Source organism: Mytilus galloprovincialis, chromosome 12 (assembly GCF_965363235.1).
Source record: "Mytilus galloprovincialis chromosome 12, xbMytGall1.hap1.1, whole genome shotgun sequence".
Lineage (NCBI taxonomy): Eukaryota > Metazoa > Mollusca > Bivalvia > Mytilida > Mytilidae > Mytilus > Mytilus galloprovincialis.
The window spans coordinates 17,847,007-17,867,121 of NC_134849.1; the positions used below are offsets into that span (position 1 = coordinate 17,847,007).

At 35.0% G+C, this 20,115-nt stretch overlaps 1 protein-coding gene across 2 annotated transcripts in view; it reads left to right on the plus strand.

Moving 5' to 3' along the window:
* Nucleotides 1–20,115, plus strand: part of LOC143054733 (MAM domain-containing glycosylphosphatidylinositol anchor protein 2-like) — a 54,426-nt gene that overhangs the window by 31,957 nt on the left and 2,354 nt on the right. For both annotated transcript variants that reach the window (XM_076227763.1, XM_076227765.1), the window contains exons 5-6: nt 2,514–2,637; nt 16,517–16,698. In XM_076227763.1, the coding sequence (XP_076083878.1) occupies nt 2,514–2,637; nt 16,517–16,698 (306 nt within the window). The remainder of the gene's footprint in view (nt 1–2,513; nt 2,638–16,516; nt 16,699–20,115) is intronic.

The window sequence follows — 20,115 nt, forward strand, 5'->3', positions numbered from 1 at the left end:
TGTATTGCAGGGTTTCCCCTGCGTCAATTTTTATTTTTTTTGCCACCTCTTTCGCCTAAACAATATATGTTTCGCCACTTGATTATTTTTTCCCCCAAGTAACATAAATATATTTTTCGTGTAAAATTTACATTTTTTCTACTACCCACCCCCTTCCCCTCCCTGAAATAAGACGATTTTGCATCATTGTGATCATTCTCTAAAACTTATTGTGGAGTCTACATTTTAATGAATAAACACATATAATTTTATTTTAAAACATCAGAACTTTTTTTTAACTTAAGGTAGATGGGGTGTCTAAATTATAATCCATAGAATTTCTTAATAATTTGCCAAAATGTAGTTAATATCCTGCTTGTCTAAGAACATTAATAAAAAGAATGGGTCACCGGACTTATTTTCACACTACAGGTTGTGCAAAATTGTCCAATAGTATTCTTTCAGATAAGAAGAAGAAAAAATTGGGTCACCGGACTCGTTTTCTTGCTACATAATAAAATGGGTAAATTCCAAAGACATCATATTGTAAAAGAAACACTATCTGAATTATTTGCCCTTGCAGTTGAGTTGTTTCCCCTTCTTTGGCAAAGTTAGAAAAAAAATGAATCAAACAAAAGTATTTGTTTGTTTTTGGTAAAATACAACCATAAATATGATAAAACTTGGCATATTCTTTATTATAATGAAAAATCTTACTCATGAATCACCTGCTAATTTAAAATTTGCACATTTTATCAAAAATCTAGACCTTGTTTTCTGGTATTTCAAAATCCAAAACTGAGGAGACAGCCTATCTACCTTAAAGGGGCACTAGCTGTCAAATTCATGGTCACCGATTTGACTCAAATTCTCATATTTGATTTATAACAATGTAAAACATTTATCCTAACTATCAAAAGTCCAAAATAAACAGTTTACAGAGCATGGGGTAGATAATATATAGGTTCGTTTTCTGTGTATTTTATTCAGACGTCATCAAATAAACTATTGATTTGACCACACATGACCATATCAGCGATGTCAACATAAATAAAGATATGAATAGATTCAACTAACACGTGCAATTGGATTTTTATAGGTCTGTTTGATTTTATTTTATAGATTCAAAATAGATGTTTCTCAATGTTTTTAACCGTATAAGAATGATTTTATGTGCATCGAATTAGTAATCAAATGATTTACCGTAGTTTCACTTTCATTGTTGACATTCTTTTTCTTTAAATAACCAGTACACGTACAATGCATGCGTTGTCAAGCACTAGCTAGGAGTTAAATTGAAGTTCACATAAATACGGATTTAAAGAGGTCGACTCATTCACTTGCAGGTGAATTACTAATTATCAATGTTTCTTAGCGTAATTTGACAAAATTGAACCTTTTTGGCTGCAAAAAGCGAATTGCTATTTCACTATAATTTCACTTTCATTATTGATTGAACAGAAAAAAATCAAACTTTAGATTTTTTATATATCTCGTAGCTAGTGCCCCTTTAAAAGGGAAAAATACTCATTGTGTTTTCAACAACTTTTGTAAATGAAAGGGTCACTATACTTTTAATAATAAAGTTGATACGAGTCCTGGAATCTAACAAAATTAATGGACATGTTTTAATCATATGATACCAGTATAGTTCGTAGGGAAAGTTTCTTTAAAAGAAAAATACGGATGTATCCTTTTGTACTAAGAAGTGGTTTTTACAACAAAACTATAGCTTTTATCACATGAAATTGATCCCTCATTTTATGTGTAGTCATTACATTGCAGGGTTACTCTCATTTGAGGGCTTGTTCCAAACCTTTTTAACAGATTTCTTCATAACGACAGTTTTCTTTTCTTGACCATCGTAAATGAAAAAGTTGAGACGTAAAACTATGCTTGAAACACGTGTGTCACTCAAACGACTTTAAAGTATATACGTAGTCTCCCTAATCAATTACCTATTAAAGTAAAAGAAAATCTTGCTTTTGAACATTTTTTGTCACAACAACAGCTTTCTTTTCTAAATTATCTTTAAAAGGAGAGGAGACGTAAAAAGTTTGCTTTAAAAACTTGCGTCGCAAAGTAGTAAATAAATTCTGTATATTTAGCAGAAGCCATTTAACGTAACCATTTTGTCAAACAATTCAATCAACACCTTTATTAATTAGTCCTTTGTTGTCGATAGCTATAAAATGCAATCAGCTGATTATTGATTTTCTGTCCAAATCTTAATGAGGTTAAGGTGAATTCCGAGTATTGTCTGATCGGGTAACGTCCGAGAAACTTGAAAAAAGTAAATAAACAAGATGGAGGAAAATAAATCGTTATATATATTTCTTTCGCCAAATGCCTTCCCTTTCATGAATTTGACTGTTCCTCTGGTATCTTTCGTCCCTCTTGTACAATGATTGCTAGTTTCTAAGTTGATAAGGTACACCTTCAACATGTTTTTTTTCTGCAAATAAAGCAAAGAACGTCGAAAGAAATAAATATTAATTTTATTGGTTTTTATGTTTTAACTGTTGTCGCTTTAGGGTTCTACCCCTACCAATGGCACTGGTCCCAGATCAGCAGCCGAAGGGATACACTACATGTTCATAGAGGCAACTGGAGAATTTGCAGAAGCAGACCTCGATACAAATAGTACAAGCTTTCAAGGTAGGACTTTCATAGCAACTGGTTATTGTGTTTCCCCAGTTATTTTGTTCATTTTACTTTATGTTCACGAAATAATAGACTACCAGAAAGTATGAAGGTTATACCCTGACTTTAGAAGAATGTTTGGGATTGACGTCGTCACCTCTTCTTCGGGGGTTTTGTAAAAGTTTTCTTCGCTATTAAAATATTTAAAATGGGTTTCGATTAATGGATTATTTGTTAATACAAAAATATGCCGAAATAAATCTTGGTTAGAGAGAAAAAAAACTCAAGAAATTGTATATCAGTAATCAATAATACATAAATATCATGCATAAAGCAACCAAGGATTCCAAAGGCTTTTTGATAAAACCAATAAGAGTACCTCACAATATTTTAGACTAAATATTTTAGAGTTGATCACACAAATGAAATATCCAGTTTATCCTGCACTACCTCCCGCTTATTACCCAAGTATTTCTATTATATAAGTTAGTATTGGACATCATTCTGTTCCGCTTGAACAGGTTTTAGCCAGTAAGAGTGGAGTAAAAGATATTGAGATTACTAGTTTACAAAGTTTATACTCCTTTAAATGGACATGATATATGCTCAATGATTTAATAAAATAAATTGATGTCAAACATCATAAATTGATACCCAAGAATAAAAGTATCTACAAATCTTCTTTACAAATAGTCGTTCGTGTTTGAACGATAGGTAATAAGTAGAATTCCAACTATTGTTCGATTTTTTTTAACTGAACGTTGCAATGTGAAATGATACAACTTGTTGGTTTTTAGAATATATTTTCAGTTTGTTTTTCATATATGTCTTTCAGTATTTCGTTATCCAGTTTATGGATTGTAGGCAGAAAGTAGGCAAAAGGTGTTTTTATATATTGGTTTTCGTATTTGATGTATTTCGATATTAATCAATGTAACATTTGATCAAAATTATCACTTGGTGTAAAGTAACCAAATATCAGAACTGACGAACAGACGCCATTGATGCCTTCATTTGTATTTCACTACAACAAATAACAAACACTGATTTTGTTTGGATATTGAATTGCCATGGCAACATTTAATCAAAATTCATGCAAACAACAACAAGAGTACACAACAAACATTTGTCAATCAATAAAATGTTGATGACGATTAAACTAATTATTGTATCACAACTGGGCGACCCAAAGCTGGTGTACTGAAGGGTGGCCCATTCAGCAATATTTCAGAGTTAGCAGTTGTTCTATCTATACTGTACATAAAATGAATTAAATTTCGGTCCGGTTGTGTGACTGTGCTTCAGCATGTTTCCATGACGAATATTTGCATGAAGACTGGAGCATCTGAAAAATAAATAAAACCAGCAGCAAACAAAGTTCAATTATAAGGGTGGGTGAGGACGGAACTTAATTTGTTATCGTCCTCTCCGTTCGATTTTCAAGGTAAAAGTGACCGTTAAATTGCAAGGAATTTTACTACTCGGCTATCACATGCTCAAATTAGCATAATAAGAGTAAAGGGCCACTCGATTTGTCGAGTTTCAATACATGTATATGTTAATTCAATAAATGAAATTCATTTTCATTTAATTAAATTATATTATTTTGTCTAAGTATTTCATGTTGCACACATTTCATTAATTTAGTACTTTGTTTAAAAGATGTATGTGAAGTTAGCAGCCGGTTCGTTATTCGTTATTCGATATTCAATATCGAACCGGCTGCTAGCAGTCAGTTGGATATTCAAAATTTTGTTGAAAATAATAAAAAAAAGAAATACTTCATAACTTTAAAGCATGATTTTCATAGTTAAGAGGACTGATAAGATATGTAGGAAACCGTTAAATGACCTCTTCAAGCTGTTGTAAATTCTCGTTGTCCTCGAATATAAACCCTTTTCTAAGTTTCATATTTGTCTTTATCTGATAAAATTTTTGTCAGTAAAACGACTTCAAAGAAGTACTTTTGTACATGATATTTCTTAAAACAAAAAGAAAAACTGATAATACTTCCTGTCTTGTATGTATACGGAACGAGACCCCCCTGATCTTTCAGCGTCCATAAATTTCAACTAAATCATAGACTCTGTATATATAAAGGTTGTAACAGAAGGTTTCTTCAGAATAATGTCATTTTCGATATCTACGGAGGGCTTAGATTGTCACTTTTTAGCCAAAAAATGTCAAACTTTTAGGACAAAGGGCACAGTGCAATGGTGAGAGCCTCCTGATCTCTCAATCTTTCTAATATTATGCAGACATTTAGTTAATAGGTAGGCAGAAATTATAACCTTATGTTGGAAGGGGGCAACTATCCCTACTTGGGGTTGTGAGAGACAAGCAGCTGACCACCGTCTTGACAAAGAGAGAGACCGATTGAGCTCGGCAAATTGTGAGCTATGGGATGAAAAAACCAGGCACACCGGGTATGATTACCACGAATTTTATATATTTTGATATGGACGATAGGATCGAAAGATCAAAAACCGGGTCTAAAAACCATTTAATCGGGGATATTGGTTTTGGGTGAAATAAATTGATTTTATTTTGGATTGTTAGGATTAAGACATCGATCCAATAGCTATTAATAGCTGGAATTAGTTGTTGAAAACGTCAAAACCCTGAGAGGTATTGCCAAAATGAACCACCTCCGATGGTACTCCCTGATGAGGAAGGATCAGTTGGATCAGTTCATCGGAACGAAAACCAACATTATTTGAGCGTTGTCCCAACCCTATACTAGGAAGGATATAATCACCCAAGCCAAACAGCATGAGTTGATAGAGGTTAGCAGGATGTCGAAAGATCGACTACTGGAGAAGTTACAGGAAAAGATCAGAGAAGATAGAAAATCATTGGGGATAAAATTGAGGTACATCCACTGAAGAAAGCCTTTAAAGATGTATTTACTACCTGAAAGATGACCACTATTATTGACATGGATGGACAGACCTTCCTTGAGGTCTCTCGGATGTCAAGGGTGGAACTTATAGACGATTGGGCATTGAAAGGATAACAAGTCAATGTGATGCTGCACTATGAAGATTAACCCAACAGGTAAGATGGATGATGAGAACGTGGGATACTTTAACTCGGGAAACCAGATTTTCACCTCAACCACGGACTTGCTTGAAACCCTTGAGAAGATGGATGAAAAGATTGGAGAGAAGATTGCACAGTGGACCTCTGAAAAAAGTGACTGGACATCGAAAGCAATTGTAAAACTTCAAGTCAATATTACCAACGACCGCTGGGTGGGTCACAGTACATTGATTAGCCGGCGTGGATCAAAGCCAAGAAGGCTGTACTCAATGTGAAAAATCACGACGAGGAGTGTTTCAAGTGGGCCATACTTTCGGCCTTGCAGGTAGACCCAAAACAAACGGACAGGGTTACACAGAGCTCAATCTGGTAAGCCTTAAGAATATTAATTTCCACCCTGGCGGTTAATGTATTTAGAATAGATGATAGTGAAGTATACCCGCTGCACATTTCAAACGTTGGTGAACAGCGGGAGAGAGAACTCAACTTACTGCTGATCGAAGGCTACATGTGCTTGAACCACTTTTATAGCAAGGAAGTTCTGGAAACCAACAAAGAGTGTTGCGTCAACCACAAGGCAGTCAAGATCAGAGCTGCCCAAAGAAGGGACATACCAGCTGACTTTTATCAACAACACCCACTCGATGAGAGTCCCTTTCGTAGTGTACGCGGACTTTGAGTGCTTTGATTTACCGATAAGGTTGAAACCAAAAACGATAAGGTTCTGTAGCAATACACAGTTAGAAGTTTAGTGTCGCATTATGACCATGGTGAATTTTTTAAATATGAAAGTTTTTGTACAATAAAATAGATTTTTAGATAATTGAAGAATAATATAGCCTCCTTAATGGGGTTATATGAACATTTAGATTGTTTTAGCATGTTTTTTATGGTATTTATCTGTTTGACAGTCCGTATTTTTCTATCCGTACCACCCATAGGTCCATAAATTATTGTAGTGTTTATCAACAAATATTTATTGCTCGACCTTTTCAATTCAATTTATGGAAAAACGAGCAAAAATGCATGTGTGTTTTTTTTTTAACCTTTCGATAGAAATATGCCTATAGTTTCAGGAAAGGTACCACTGTTCACACCAACGCTTAGGGGCGTTCAAACAAACGCTTACAAGTATTCAAACCTTCGCTTAGGAAGGTTCACGTCAACGCTATAAATAAATGAACGTTTATAAAGATTACACATCCTAAACAGTGTAAGGCGCTCGGCATGGAGTTGCAAGAGATCAAGCGGAAGATTCAAGCCAGTAACATGCAGCATCGCCGCGTGAAGATTGGACTCAACCGGGACCTTTCCAAGGTGTTAAGCCTGTGGTTGAGGCTCAGCGAGAGGCAGCTTCACCGATCACCTAAACGATCGTTTACCTTCCTGCAGCAGTGACAGCCCTCCCTCCTCCACCGCCCAAATTTGACTACCCACTACCCATTGCACCACATATAGACACCATTCTCGGACTTCGAGCACAGCAGTATTTGCTGATCAGTAACGATCCTTTCGCCGACCACACCTTTGGATCGCGAACTGAAAATGATGGTAGCTTCATCGGAAGCTAACCAGTTACTTCTGACGGCGATGATATTTTCGTGGATGGTGTGAGGTACAAAGGAACCCTTGACCTCTGGGAACTCATGGTGAAGAAGAAACCAGAATCTTTCGAGCCCGAAGTTTTTAAGACCTTGTCGACTATGCAGAGATCCTGAACAGTTCCGGTGCCATGTATCAAGGCAATTAACCCTCTCGAGAACCCTAAGGTGATAAAGATCTAAAAGTGGACGAAGATTGTGTCGTACATCTAAAGCAAGATAAGCATTGTAGCGGACTTCAAACCTTGTTTCTACCCTCCGACTTTGACCAGCTCCTCTATCGCTTGGATCTGTGCAACACTGCATACCGTGCTGGAAACAATGGTGTGCGCAACGCGATTGTGGCGATCCGCGATGCCATAAAGAAAGGTGAACACATCAGCACCAAGGAATATAAGCAACTCCATCGTAATATCCTGAATTAAGAAAGGTTTTGCTCGAAAGTATGCATACGGTGGTTGAAGTTTTTTGACACTATCGCCAGTATCGCTGGTCGCATGTTCACCTCCTCTGCTGCCAAGACATTGGAAAGTAAGCCTATGAGCACTGCCACCAATGCAGCCATGATAGGAGTGGAAGGTGGTAGTCGTCGACCATGTCGTTGACAAAGTGACCCGCACTCGAAAACCCAGCAAGCCCAATCAACAGCTCAGTGTTAAACGCAGAAAGCCCAACAACCAAAACCAGTTACACAATCTCATCTCTGGTCGTGGCATCGGTACCATCCCAACTTCCTCCAATGCTATAAATAAATACATAATGTCTGACATCCTTACAATCACAGAAGGGTTGTCCTTCGATGAAAGTCTTCAAAAATATTAATACTAGGTTCACGAATTCGAACCTTAAGCCGGCGCCCAACTTACCAACTCTGGAGCGTCAACTGTCAAGATGCAACTGTACAAAACCATCCAGAAAAAATCCATGATCCACTGTGGATTTCGCATGAGACAGTGTGATTTCAAAGCCGTTCCCCAAGCCTCACAGTTTAACTGCCGCCTAGCTGCCAATAGTGGTCGCGAAAAGCCAAGATATATTATCGTTGCCTTCCAAACCGACAGAGATAATGGCAAAACCCATAATGCTTCCGTGTTCAATCACTGTCGATTGCAAAATATCCATATCACCCTCAAAGCTGAACGCTACTCAGCCGTCGACTTTAATGCCGGTTTTTTTCACAAAATAAGGTTGCCATAGTGTTCAAGGAGGATGTAGACCTCAGAAAGAAATTCTACAACATTGACACCTTCCTCATTAACGGTGGTGTAAACCCCTCTGATTTCATTGACATATAGCCGCTGTTTGTCATCAGTCCGAGCGGACATCCAGATTCGAGCGGAATTCGAGCGTAATGTTACCGCCAACACCGAAGCATTTGCACTTCCAATCTCCGTAGGAGTCCTAGGCCTCCAGTTCGAATCGGTCGGTCAGTAGTTGAACGTCGTGTTTTAATAAATAAATGGACACCACCATGTTGCAGCAAATCGTCGACAACACAGACCCAAAACAAGGGTTTTCCATCCTTGTCTCTGGAAACGACAGTTGCATTTTTACCCGGTTCAAACCCCCTCCCATAACTAAAATTTAAGGAATCGAACACCATATTGGGATTTAAGCGACAGCTCTATACATTTGATCTTGCAACAAATGTTACAAAGAGGGTGAATACATTGTTAGCATCAGAAGCATAAACAGCATCCTGGTGAACAGTGGCATCATCAATAGAAGCTACATACACGGCACCCAACAGTCCACTCTCTGAAGCTCCCCCCCCCCCCGGCAATCGATCCCGGGGTAAAGATCATTCAAACCCCCAAAAAAACATGGTGTACTTACCCGTGATCTTGAGAACCATCAATCGCATGCAGGCATACCTCACCGATCCAGACGGCGATCCTCCGCAATCTCCGCAGAGAACATCTCACCATCCGCTTCCATCTTGGCGAGGCATGAAGAAATAGTCTATCGAAATACGGTTTGAACTTTATAAAAGGTCAAGCTAAATATTACAGAGAGCAGACAAAAAAGGTTTCCCGGTCACCATTCGTTGATCCCATACAAACCTGCAAGGTGAACACAAGATGTTGCTTACCCCGCGACAGATTGAAAAGATCACCAAACTCCTACAAAATGGTTCTAGTGGTATGACTCTGGAAAAAACACTAACCAATTGAAGAAAAACATTCAAAAAGAAAGTGGATTCCTATCCATGTTAGCGGAAAGGGCAATGCGAGCCCTTCCTATGTTGGCGAACACAATTCATGTCAGCATGAGGTGTTGGAGCCCTAAGTTGCCTGTGTGAAATGGCGATCAACAATGCACGGGACCAAAAATTAAGAATCTACATACACAGTTAGATTCGGCATATCAAAGATCCCCAATTATTCGATTTTTGAAGAAATCAAACAAAGTTCAATTTTGGACCCTTTGGGCCCCTTATTCCTAAACTGTTGGGACCAAAACTCCCAAAATCGAACCCAACCTTCATTTTATGGTCATAGACCTTGTGTTGAAATTTCATAGATTTCTATTTACTTATACTAAAGTTATTGTGCGAAAACCAAAAATAATGCTTATTTGGGCCCTTTTTTTGGCCCCTAATTCCTAAACTGTTGGAACCAAAACTCCCATAATCAATCCCAACCTTCCTTTAGTGGTCATAAATCTTGTGTCAAAATTTCATAGATTTCTATTTACTTAAACTAAAGTTATATCATTTAAGCGGTCTCGGGTAGGTTTTCGCTATATATTTTGAATATCCAACTGACACATTGGGCACTTCCTAAACATGGGAGAGATGAAGTGTACCCAAATTTCTTCAAGTCACATTTGTATCTACCTATTGACTAAATGTCTGCATATTGTTAGAAAGATTGAAAGATCAGGAGGCTCTCGGCATTGCCCTGTGCCCTTTGTCCTAAAAGTTTGACCTTTTGTTGGCTAAAAAGTGACTATCTAAACGCTCCGTAAATATCGAAGAAGACATTATTCTAAAAAAATCCTTCTAAAATAATTTTAAGATATAAGGAATCTATGAATTGATTGAATATAATGGACATTGAAAGACCAGGGGGTCTAAACTTCATTTAAGCGGATTTGGGTAGGTTTTCGCTATTAATTACACCTTATGTAAGAATCATATATTTTGATTGGTTGATAGCTAGTGTATTTTCACTAATTTACTGTTATCAAATAAATATCGTTCATTTTTTAACGCCGCCGGGGTATTTGCCAAAAGGATATGCCTTTTTTACCCTCTCTGTCGTGGTATTTGCCAAAAAAATACTCTATCCGACTGGACGCTTGTAACGTCTTGATCATCAATGCGTTTTTGAACATTAACATTCGGTGTAATTAAACAGATATACCATGTTCATGAGTGGTATTTGCGAAAAATACCAGTTTTGAGAAAGAATTTCCCTCGCCTTACGGCTCGCGAATTTTAACATTCTCTCGACTGGTATTTTCCGCAAATTCCCCTCCTTAACATGATATATCTGTTTAATATTTTGAATATCCAACTGGCACTTTTGGGCGCTCCGTAAACATGGAAGACAGGAAGTGTACCCACATTTCTTTAAGTCACGTTTGACCTATTGACTAGTCACGTTTTAGCTATATATTTCAAATATCCAACTGGCACTTTTGAGCGCTCGGTAAACATGGAAGACAGGAAGTGTACCCAAATTTCTTTAAGGTCACGTTTGTATCTACCTATTGACTAAATATCTGCATATAATTAAAAAGATTGAGAGATCAGGGGGCTCTCACCATTGCCCTGTGCCCTTTGTCCTAAAAGTTTGATCTTTTTTGGCTTAAAAGTGACAATCTAAGCGCTCCGTAGATATCGAAGATGACATTATTCTAGAATATCCATCTAAAACCATCTTAAAATATATAAAAATCTATGATTTGGTTGAATTTTATTGACATTGAAAGCCCAGGGGGGTCTCAACATCATTTAAGCGGTTTCGGGTAGGTTGTCGCTATATATTTTGAATATCCAACTGGCACTTTGGGCGCTCCGTAAACATGGAACACAGGATGTGTACCTAAATTTCTTAAGTCACGTTTGTATCTACCTTTTGACTTAATGTCTGCATATAATTAAAAAGATTGAGAGACCAGAGGGCTCTCACAATTGCCCTGTGCCCTTTGTCCTAAAATTTTGACCTTTTTTGGCTAAAAAGTGACAATCTAAGCGCTCCGTAGATATCGAAGATGACATTATTCTAAAAAAAATCCTTCTAAACGAATCTTAATATATAAATTATCTATAATTTAGTTGAATGTACTGGACATTGATAGACCAGGGGGTCTCAACCTCATTTAAGCGGTCTCTGGTAGGTTTTCGCTATATATTTTGAATATCCAACTACCACTTTGGGCGCTCCGTAAACATGGAACACAGGAAGTGTGTACACCCAAATTTCTTTGAAGCACGTTTGTATCTACCTATTGACTAAATTTCTGCATATTATTAGAAATATTGAGAGATCAGGGGGTTCTCGGCATTGCCCTGTGCCGTTTGTCCTAAAATTTTGACATTTTTTCGATAAAAAGTGACAATCTAAGCGCTCCGTAGATATCGAAGATGACATTATTCTAAAAAATCCTTCTAAAAAATCTTAATACATAAGGAATCTATGATTTGGTTGAATTTAATGAACATTGGAAGACCAGGGGTCTCAACTTCATTTAAGCGTTTTTGGGTAGGTTTTCGCTATATATTTTGAATATCCAACCGGCACTTTTGAGCGCTCCGTAAACATGGACGACAGGAATTGCCCAAAATTTCTTTAAGGTCACGTTTGTATCTACCTATTGACTAAATGTCTGCATAATATTGGAAAGATTGAGAGATCAGGGGGCTCTCACAATTGCCCTGTGCCCTTTGTCCTAAAATTTTGACATTTTTTGTCTTAAAAGTGACAATCTAAGCCCTCCATAGATATCGAAGATAATATTATTTTAAAAAATCCTTCTAAAATGATCTTAATATATATAGAATCTATGATTTGGTTAGATTTAATAGACATTGATAGACCAGGGGTCTCAACCTCATTTAAGCTGTCTCGGGTAGGTTTTCACTATATATTTTGAATATCCAACTGGCACTTTGGGCGCTCCGTAAACCGGGAAGACAGGAAGTATACCAAAATTTCTTTAAGTTACGTTTGTATCTACCTATTGACTAAATGTCTGCATATAATTAAAAAGATTGAGAGATCAGGGGGCTCTCACCATTGTCCTGTGCCCTTTGTCCTAAAAGTTTGATCTTTTTTGGCTTAAAAGTGATAATCTAAGCGCTCCGTAGATATCGAAGATGACATTATTCTAGAATATCCATCTAAAACCATCTTAAAATATATAAAATATATGATTTGGTTGAATTTTATTGACATTGAAAGCCCAGGGGGTCTCAACCTCATTTAAGCGGTTTCGGGTAGGTTTTCGCTATATATTTTGAATATCCAACTGGCACTTTGGGCGCTCCGTAAACATGGAACACAGGAAGTGTACCTAAATTTCTTTAAGTCACGTTTGTATCTACCTATTGACTAAAAGTCTGCATATAATTAAAAAGATTGAGAGATCAGGGGCTCTCACCATTGCCATGTGCCTTTTGTCCTAAAATTTTGACCTTTTTGGCAAACACGTGACAATCTAAGCGCTCCGTAGATATCGAAGATGACATTATTTTAGAAAACCCTTCTAAAAGAAGCTTGGTATATATAGAATCTATGATTTGGTTGAATTTAATGGGCATTGAAAGACCAGGGGGGTCTCAACTTCATTTAAGCGGTCTCGGGTAGGTTTTCGGTAGATATTTCGAATATCCAACTGGCACTTTGGGTGCTCCGTAAACATGGAAGACAGGAAGTGTACTCAAATTTCTGTAAGTCACGTTTGTATCTACCTATTGACTAAAAGTCTGCATAATATAAGGAAGATTGAGAGATCAGGGGGCTCTCACCATTGCCCTGTGCCCTTTGTCCTAAAAGTTTGACCTTTTTTGGATAAAAAGTGCTCCGTAGATATCGAAGATGACATTATTCTAGACTATCCTTCTAAAACAATCTTAATATATATAGAATCTATGATTTGGTTGAATTTAATGGACATTTAAAGACCAGGGGTGTCTCAAACTAATTTCAGCGGTCTCGGGTAGGTTTTTGGTATATATTTTGAATATTAAACTTGCACTTTGGGCGCTCCGGAAACATAGAAGACATGAAGTGTACCCAAATTTCTTTAAGGTCACATTGTAACTACCTATTGACTAAATGTCTGCATAATATTAGAAAGATTGAGAGATCAGGAGCTCTCACCATTGCCCTGTGCCCTTTGTCCTAATATTTTGAAATTTTTTGGCTGAAAATTATTTTTTTTGGCTTTCCATAAATATTTCAATCTATTGAACTTTTCTAGAGTTATCAGTTTTTGTTTTTGTTTTAAGAAATACCATGTACAAAAGTTCATCTTTGAAGTCGTTTTATTGACAAAATTTATACTTCATAAAGACAAATATGCAACTTAAAAAAGAGTTTATATTCGAGTACAACGAGAATTTACAACAGCTTCAAGAGGTCATTTTACGATTTCCTACGTATCGTATCAGTCCTCTTAACTATGAAAATATTCTTTTTAATGTTATCAAGTAATTCTTTTTTTATGATTTTCAACAAAATTTGAATATCCAAACGACTGCTAGCAGCCGGTTGGATATTGAATATCGAATAACGAACCGGCTGCTAACTTCACATACATTATGTTGATTTCTAGTTTTTTTAACATAGTCTATTTCGTCGTTTGACTAACATTCACCTTCATTGGCGCAGTCGTCGTTTTGTTTAACTACTATAATGTTAAAATTGAGAATGGAAATGGGGAATGTGTCAAAGAGACAACAACCCGACCAAAAATAAAAACAACAGCAGTTTTTATCTGCTTTATTGCTAGTAATTGTTTGAATGAGTTTTGAAGTACGTAGACATTGCAATTCTTCTTTTGTCATTTTTTGGGGGTTTTATTTGGTTTTTAATATGGAAGTTCCATTTTTGTGTGGAATAAGCGTTATATATGATTGTCACCTAAACTAGGAACACTAAATTTTCTGACTTTTCTGTAAATAAATGATTAGGTGGCAGCACAGTATTCTAATCATAGAAGAAATGCTTTAATCAGTGTTCTTGCGAATTTTATTTATACATCTTTAAGGGTATTTGTCCTAGAGATTTTCGCGTCGGTATAAAGTCCAAGCCTTAATTACCACCGATATAAAAGTGATAATCGTAACTAAAATTATGACTATCCCAATATGGCGACGGCAGATATAGGTAAAATCTGTACAGCAATTTTTCGCAAATTTTTGTTGTACATAGTTACTCCGCTGCAAGGTTTTTCTATACAATTACATCATATTTGAATCTTAACGGTGCTCTGAAATTGTCTAAGCTCATCGAAAATTGCTGTTGAAAAGTTTGGGATGGTAATCGTAACTCGGAAAAATGATAATCGTAATTATGGTATAAAAATGAGAGGGTCATCGTAATTGGATAGTGCTTTATTGTTATTGACACTGAAACGTATATCTGACAGCATACGATAAAATAATGGTGATAAATTAATCATGAAACCGTTCCAACATCTAATAACATTTCTTTTTGTTCATGTATGAATAATAGTTTGAATGCAAACAGCTACGTACTAGTAAATCATAAAATTGAAAGGGTGAACCGCAAGCTTCAGGAAATTAGACAGTGGGGAAAACATGAACTATGTTTAAATACAGCAATTTCCAAGAACTAGGAATGTCACCAAAAATGGAAATGAGTGAAAAGGCAATTTTATGTTTATGAATTTAAATAGTAACAATTAACTATTCTAGATCCTTTACCATCCACACTAGTACTGTTTAATGAAACGTCCCAACATACAGAATGAAATAAACAATTAATTTCCCCATAGGCGACATTGAAAGCCGTTTTTGGGATACAGACTTTAGAAAGTCGATTTTTTAAACAAAACCTTGCTAGATTTACAGAAAAGTTATTCGGACAGTAATTTTTGGTCCAAATAATATATTTTCGCGTTGCTTTTCTTAACGTATTTTGTACTTATCTCCCATGCCTATCAATTTTGCACTTAAAAAACGTGTCTCGTCCAAGCGTTAAAAAGACTTGTCATTTCTGTTATGCTCATAAAATGGCTACGCCCATTCAATCTAATGGTGTATTGTAACCTACATAGGTATTTGATCAAAACATTGAGGCAAACAATATGGTATATTAAAATTCTACTTAAGTTTAATATCAGTGATTACGCAACGTAATAATTTCTGTGTTTGTAAATTATTTATTACAATGGTTTAACAGAAATTGTCTAACATTTTTTAGGTTGTTTTTTTGTTTAGCAATATTAAATCGCTGTTTTCTGTGAATGAATTTATAAGCATTCAAATCGTTCAAACTTATAATTTTGTCGGATAAAAACCACAATTTTTATACGTTTGCATGTAAAAAAAAAAACATCTTGGTAGTGATGTCTCAATACAGCACAGAACATTTTCAAAAAGAGTAGAAAAGTGGAAAAGTATATTTTACCAAAACGCACGGATGCTCTTAAACCCTGCTGATTGTCATTTCGATTGCCAAATTAACGGATCACCAGAGTAACGAAACGTGCTTAATTATCAATTTTATACCCAACAGAAAACAATAAACACATGATAAATTTGATCAACAAATGGTATACTGCAAACATGAGGTGCAAAAAACTGGTACATCATATCCGAATTTCGACAACTAAAACCTCTTCAGAGATGTAATGAATCAAAACGGTATTTTGAAGGCCATATAATTACTTCGGTACTGTCATGGTTTAACAATCATAATCTAGGTTACTTGTATTGAATTAGCTGGTTGCATTCATGGTCCTTTTTATAGACTTCGTATTTTTTATAAAACAAAAGCTTCTGCAATTTGATTTTCAATTATACGTCAGTTACGCCAGACGTCAATATTACAATATAACATAATAATACCTCTTCAGTAAACATGGTAAATTTCTGAAAGAAAAACACAACATATATATTTAATTTAAAACTATCTGCCGATGAGAAATTACCTTTGAGATGAACGAATAAGTAATCAAAACAGGCACGTGAATAATATTTCATTCTTCACATCTTAATTTCATGTCTCATTGATGTCGTTTCAGTATATTGATCATTTACTGATTTTTTCCAGCCTCTCCTTATTGTCTGTCCTTCCAGTACCATATGAACGGACCAGATATAGGAACTTTGCAAGTATATGCAGGAGAGAAATCATCTTTTTTGAGTAACGTATGGAAAAAAACAGGACCGCAACCTAATCCTGACTCTTGGAAAACTGCTACCATAAATATCCCACAATATAGTAATCTTCGTGTATGTATACTACGACTCATTTATAAACAATGTATGAAAATAAGAGTTAAGGATGTACTTACGTGAGGTTTTGGAAATTGTATCAAATGTTCAGACTCCTTGTTTTTTTTTCATACAATACAATGTAAAATATTTTACCCTTTCACAGCAATTTATCTTTTTATATAGACTTAATAGGCCATAAAGGGTCATTTGGTTAAATTTAAGTAGATTTTAGATTTTTTTCTATTAGTTTGATACCAAAATGATACCAATGCAATATGAGATAAAAGTCCGAGCTACATGTAGCTTTCCTCGAAAGGAGATCCATGACCTATCGCTATTTTAGCTTAGTTTGTTCCTTAACTAACGCTATTCTGACTTAAGGTATCAATTTTAAATTCTTGATTTTTGAATTCCACAAACCCTCACTTAAGTACATCCTTTAGCAGAAATTGCTATCAAAGTGTGTCATATTGCCATTTAAATGTAAAAAGCACCCATTATATGGAAAAGCGGAAAAGTGGTATCTATATATGATTGATAATCAGAAAATTATCCATCAGTCCAAATGACATGGATTAATATCACGAACACAAACATGAATGCCAAATTGAAATGACACACCGTCACTGAACTAAATCGAACATTCATAATGGTTTCCTTTGATCTGTTTGTTATATTAATGTCGTAAGTATTCTGTTACCTGATATCTGTTACGTAACTAAAAACTGCTTTGGTAGACTTTCAACAATTCATTATCAATGTTGCAAGTATGTGAAACTTATAAAATATCACTCTTTAAATCATCCTGTAAGGATTATGTAACTTGACAAACCACACTGTTGTTATCAACCTGTCAGTTTTGTGTAACTTGACATATCAGACTTAAGTTATCATCCTGTTACTATTGTGTAACTTGCCATACCATACTTTAGTTATCATCCTGTTACTATTGTGTAACTTGACATAACACCCTTCAATGTTATCTTGTAAGTTTTGTGTAACTTGAACTACCACACTTTAGTTATCATCCTGTTACTATTGTGTAAGGCAGCAACCATTTGATTTTCTGGGGGGGGGGGGGGGCTATGGTTTTTTTTTGGAAAAAAAAGTTTGTTTCCAGTTTTTGGAGAAAAAAATAATTTGTTTTTGATTCTGAGAAAAAAAAATTGTTTGTTTCCCCCTCACCTGCCACTATATGTAATGCTAAAATTGAAAGAAAAAAATTGTTTTCGACTTGTCGCGAAAAAAAATAGATTGTTTTTGTCCAGAAAAAAAACCATAGCCCCCCCCCCCAGAAAATCAAATGGTTGCTGCCTAACTTCACAAACCACACTTTAGTTATCATCCTGTTTCTATTGTGTAACTTGACATAACACCCTTCAATGTTATCTTGTAAGTTTTGTGTAACTTGACATACCACACTTTAGTTATCATCCTGTTACTATTGTGTAACTTGACATACCACCCTTTAGTTATCATCCTGTTACTATTGTCTAACTTGACATACAACACTTTATTTATCAAACTGTAAGTATTGTATAACTTGACATACCACACTTTAGTTATTATCTTGTAAGCATTGTTTAACTTGACATACCACACTTTAGTTATCATCGTGTTACTATTGTGTAACTTGACATACCATACTTTAGTTATCATCCTGTTACTATTGTGTAACTTGACATACAACACTTTATTTATCAACCTTTAAGTATTGTATAACTTGACATACCACACTTTAGTTATTATCTTGTAAGCATTGTTTAACTTGACATACCATACTTTAGTTATCATCGTGTTACTATTGTGTATAACTAGATATACCCCAATTAAATTATCAATTGGTAAGTATTGTGTATCTTGATATACTCCAATTAAATTATCAATTAGTAAGTATTGTGTAACTTGATATACCCCAATTAAATTATCAATTGGTAAGTATTGTGTATCTTGATATACTCTAATTAAATTATCAATTGGTAAGCATTATGTAACTTGATATACCCCAATTAAATTATCAATTGGTAAGTATTGTGTATCTTGATATACTCCAATTAAATTATCAATTAGTAAGTATTTTGTAACTTGATATACCCTAATTAAATTATCAATTGGTAAGTATTGTGTATCTTGATATACTCCATTTAAATTATCAATTAGTAAGTATTGTGTAACTTGATATACCTCAATTAGATTATCAATTGGTAAGTATTGTGTAACTTGATATACCCCAATTAAATTATCAATCGGTAATTATTGTGTAACTTGATATACCCCAATTAAATTATCAATTAGTAAGTATTGTGTTATCCATGAAAAGCTTGCTGATCGATATTTCACAGATATGTTCACTGCATTTACTTTTTCTAGTTCCATGATATCAGTAATATATTCACTGTAATTACTAATTGTTGAAACTTGATATCTCAAATTCAGTAAAAGATATTGGTATATATTGCTAATTCTTTTAAACAAAACAAAAAAGATCAAGATCACGCAGCCATTCAGAAAATAAATTAAATATTAAGGTAAAGGAGTATGTCCGGTAAGGGGTTGATTTGGGCCTCAATTTTCAAGTTCATCTAACGAAAGATTTTAGACACTTTTTAAACACTTATTTGTCTATTTTAATTGATTCAATTAGTTTATGTGAAAGATTTTTACTGATTAAGTCATGAAAAACGCTCTGATTCAAGTTTACATATGAAAAATCTATTAAATATGCCAAAAACCGTCACTTTTCAGATGGTTTTTGTCAAAAATGAAAGTGGCTGCATCCGTGTTCATCCTCAACCTTTATATATATTATGTATTATCATCAAATACAACTTAACTTAATATGGATGAACACAAATGCGGCCATTTTCATTTAAGACGAAAACCGTCTAAAAATTAACAAAAATGCTTAAATTGTGAAGATTTCAGTAATTTAGCATGACTTAATGATGCTAGTTCTCAATATATGTGCACTGTATTGTCAAAAACAGCCCATATTTATGTAGCAGAAGTATTCTACTTTTCAATAAATATCTTAACGATTGCGTATTCACAATTTTCAAAAACTGCTGTATTTTTTGGGCCAAAAAGTGATCTTACTGAATCTACTCCTTTTTCTCAATGTAAAAAAAAAAAAAAAATTACATTTAACAAAACATCTAAAAAAAAGTTTTTATTTAAAACGTAAAAGTGAAAAATAAGTACCAACATATTCAATAAAGTTTGTGACAGTGTATTGCAATACCATTTAAGGTATGACTGCAATATTTTTTCTGTCTATGAAGAAATAACATAAAAAATTTCGTGCACACTGAATAACGCGCGTAGCGGGTTGTTAAACTGTGTGAACAACATTTTTTATGTTATTTCGATTTGACAGAAAAATAGTACAGTGATTTCTTATAATTTAATTCTCAATTCCATTTTAAACCTTAG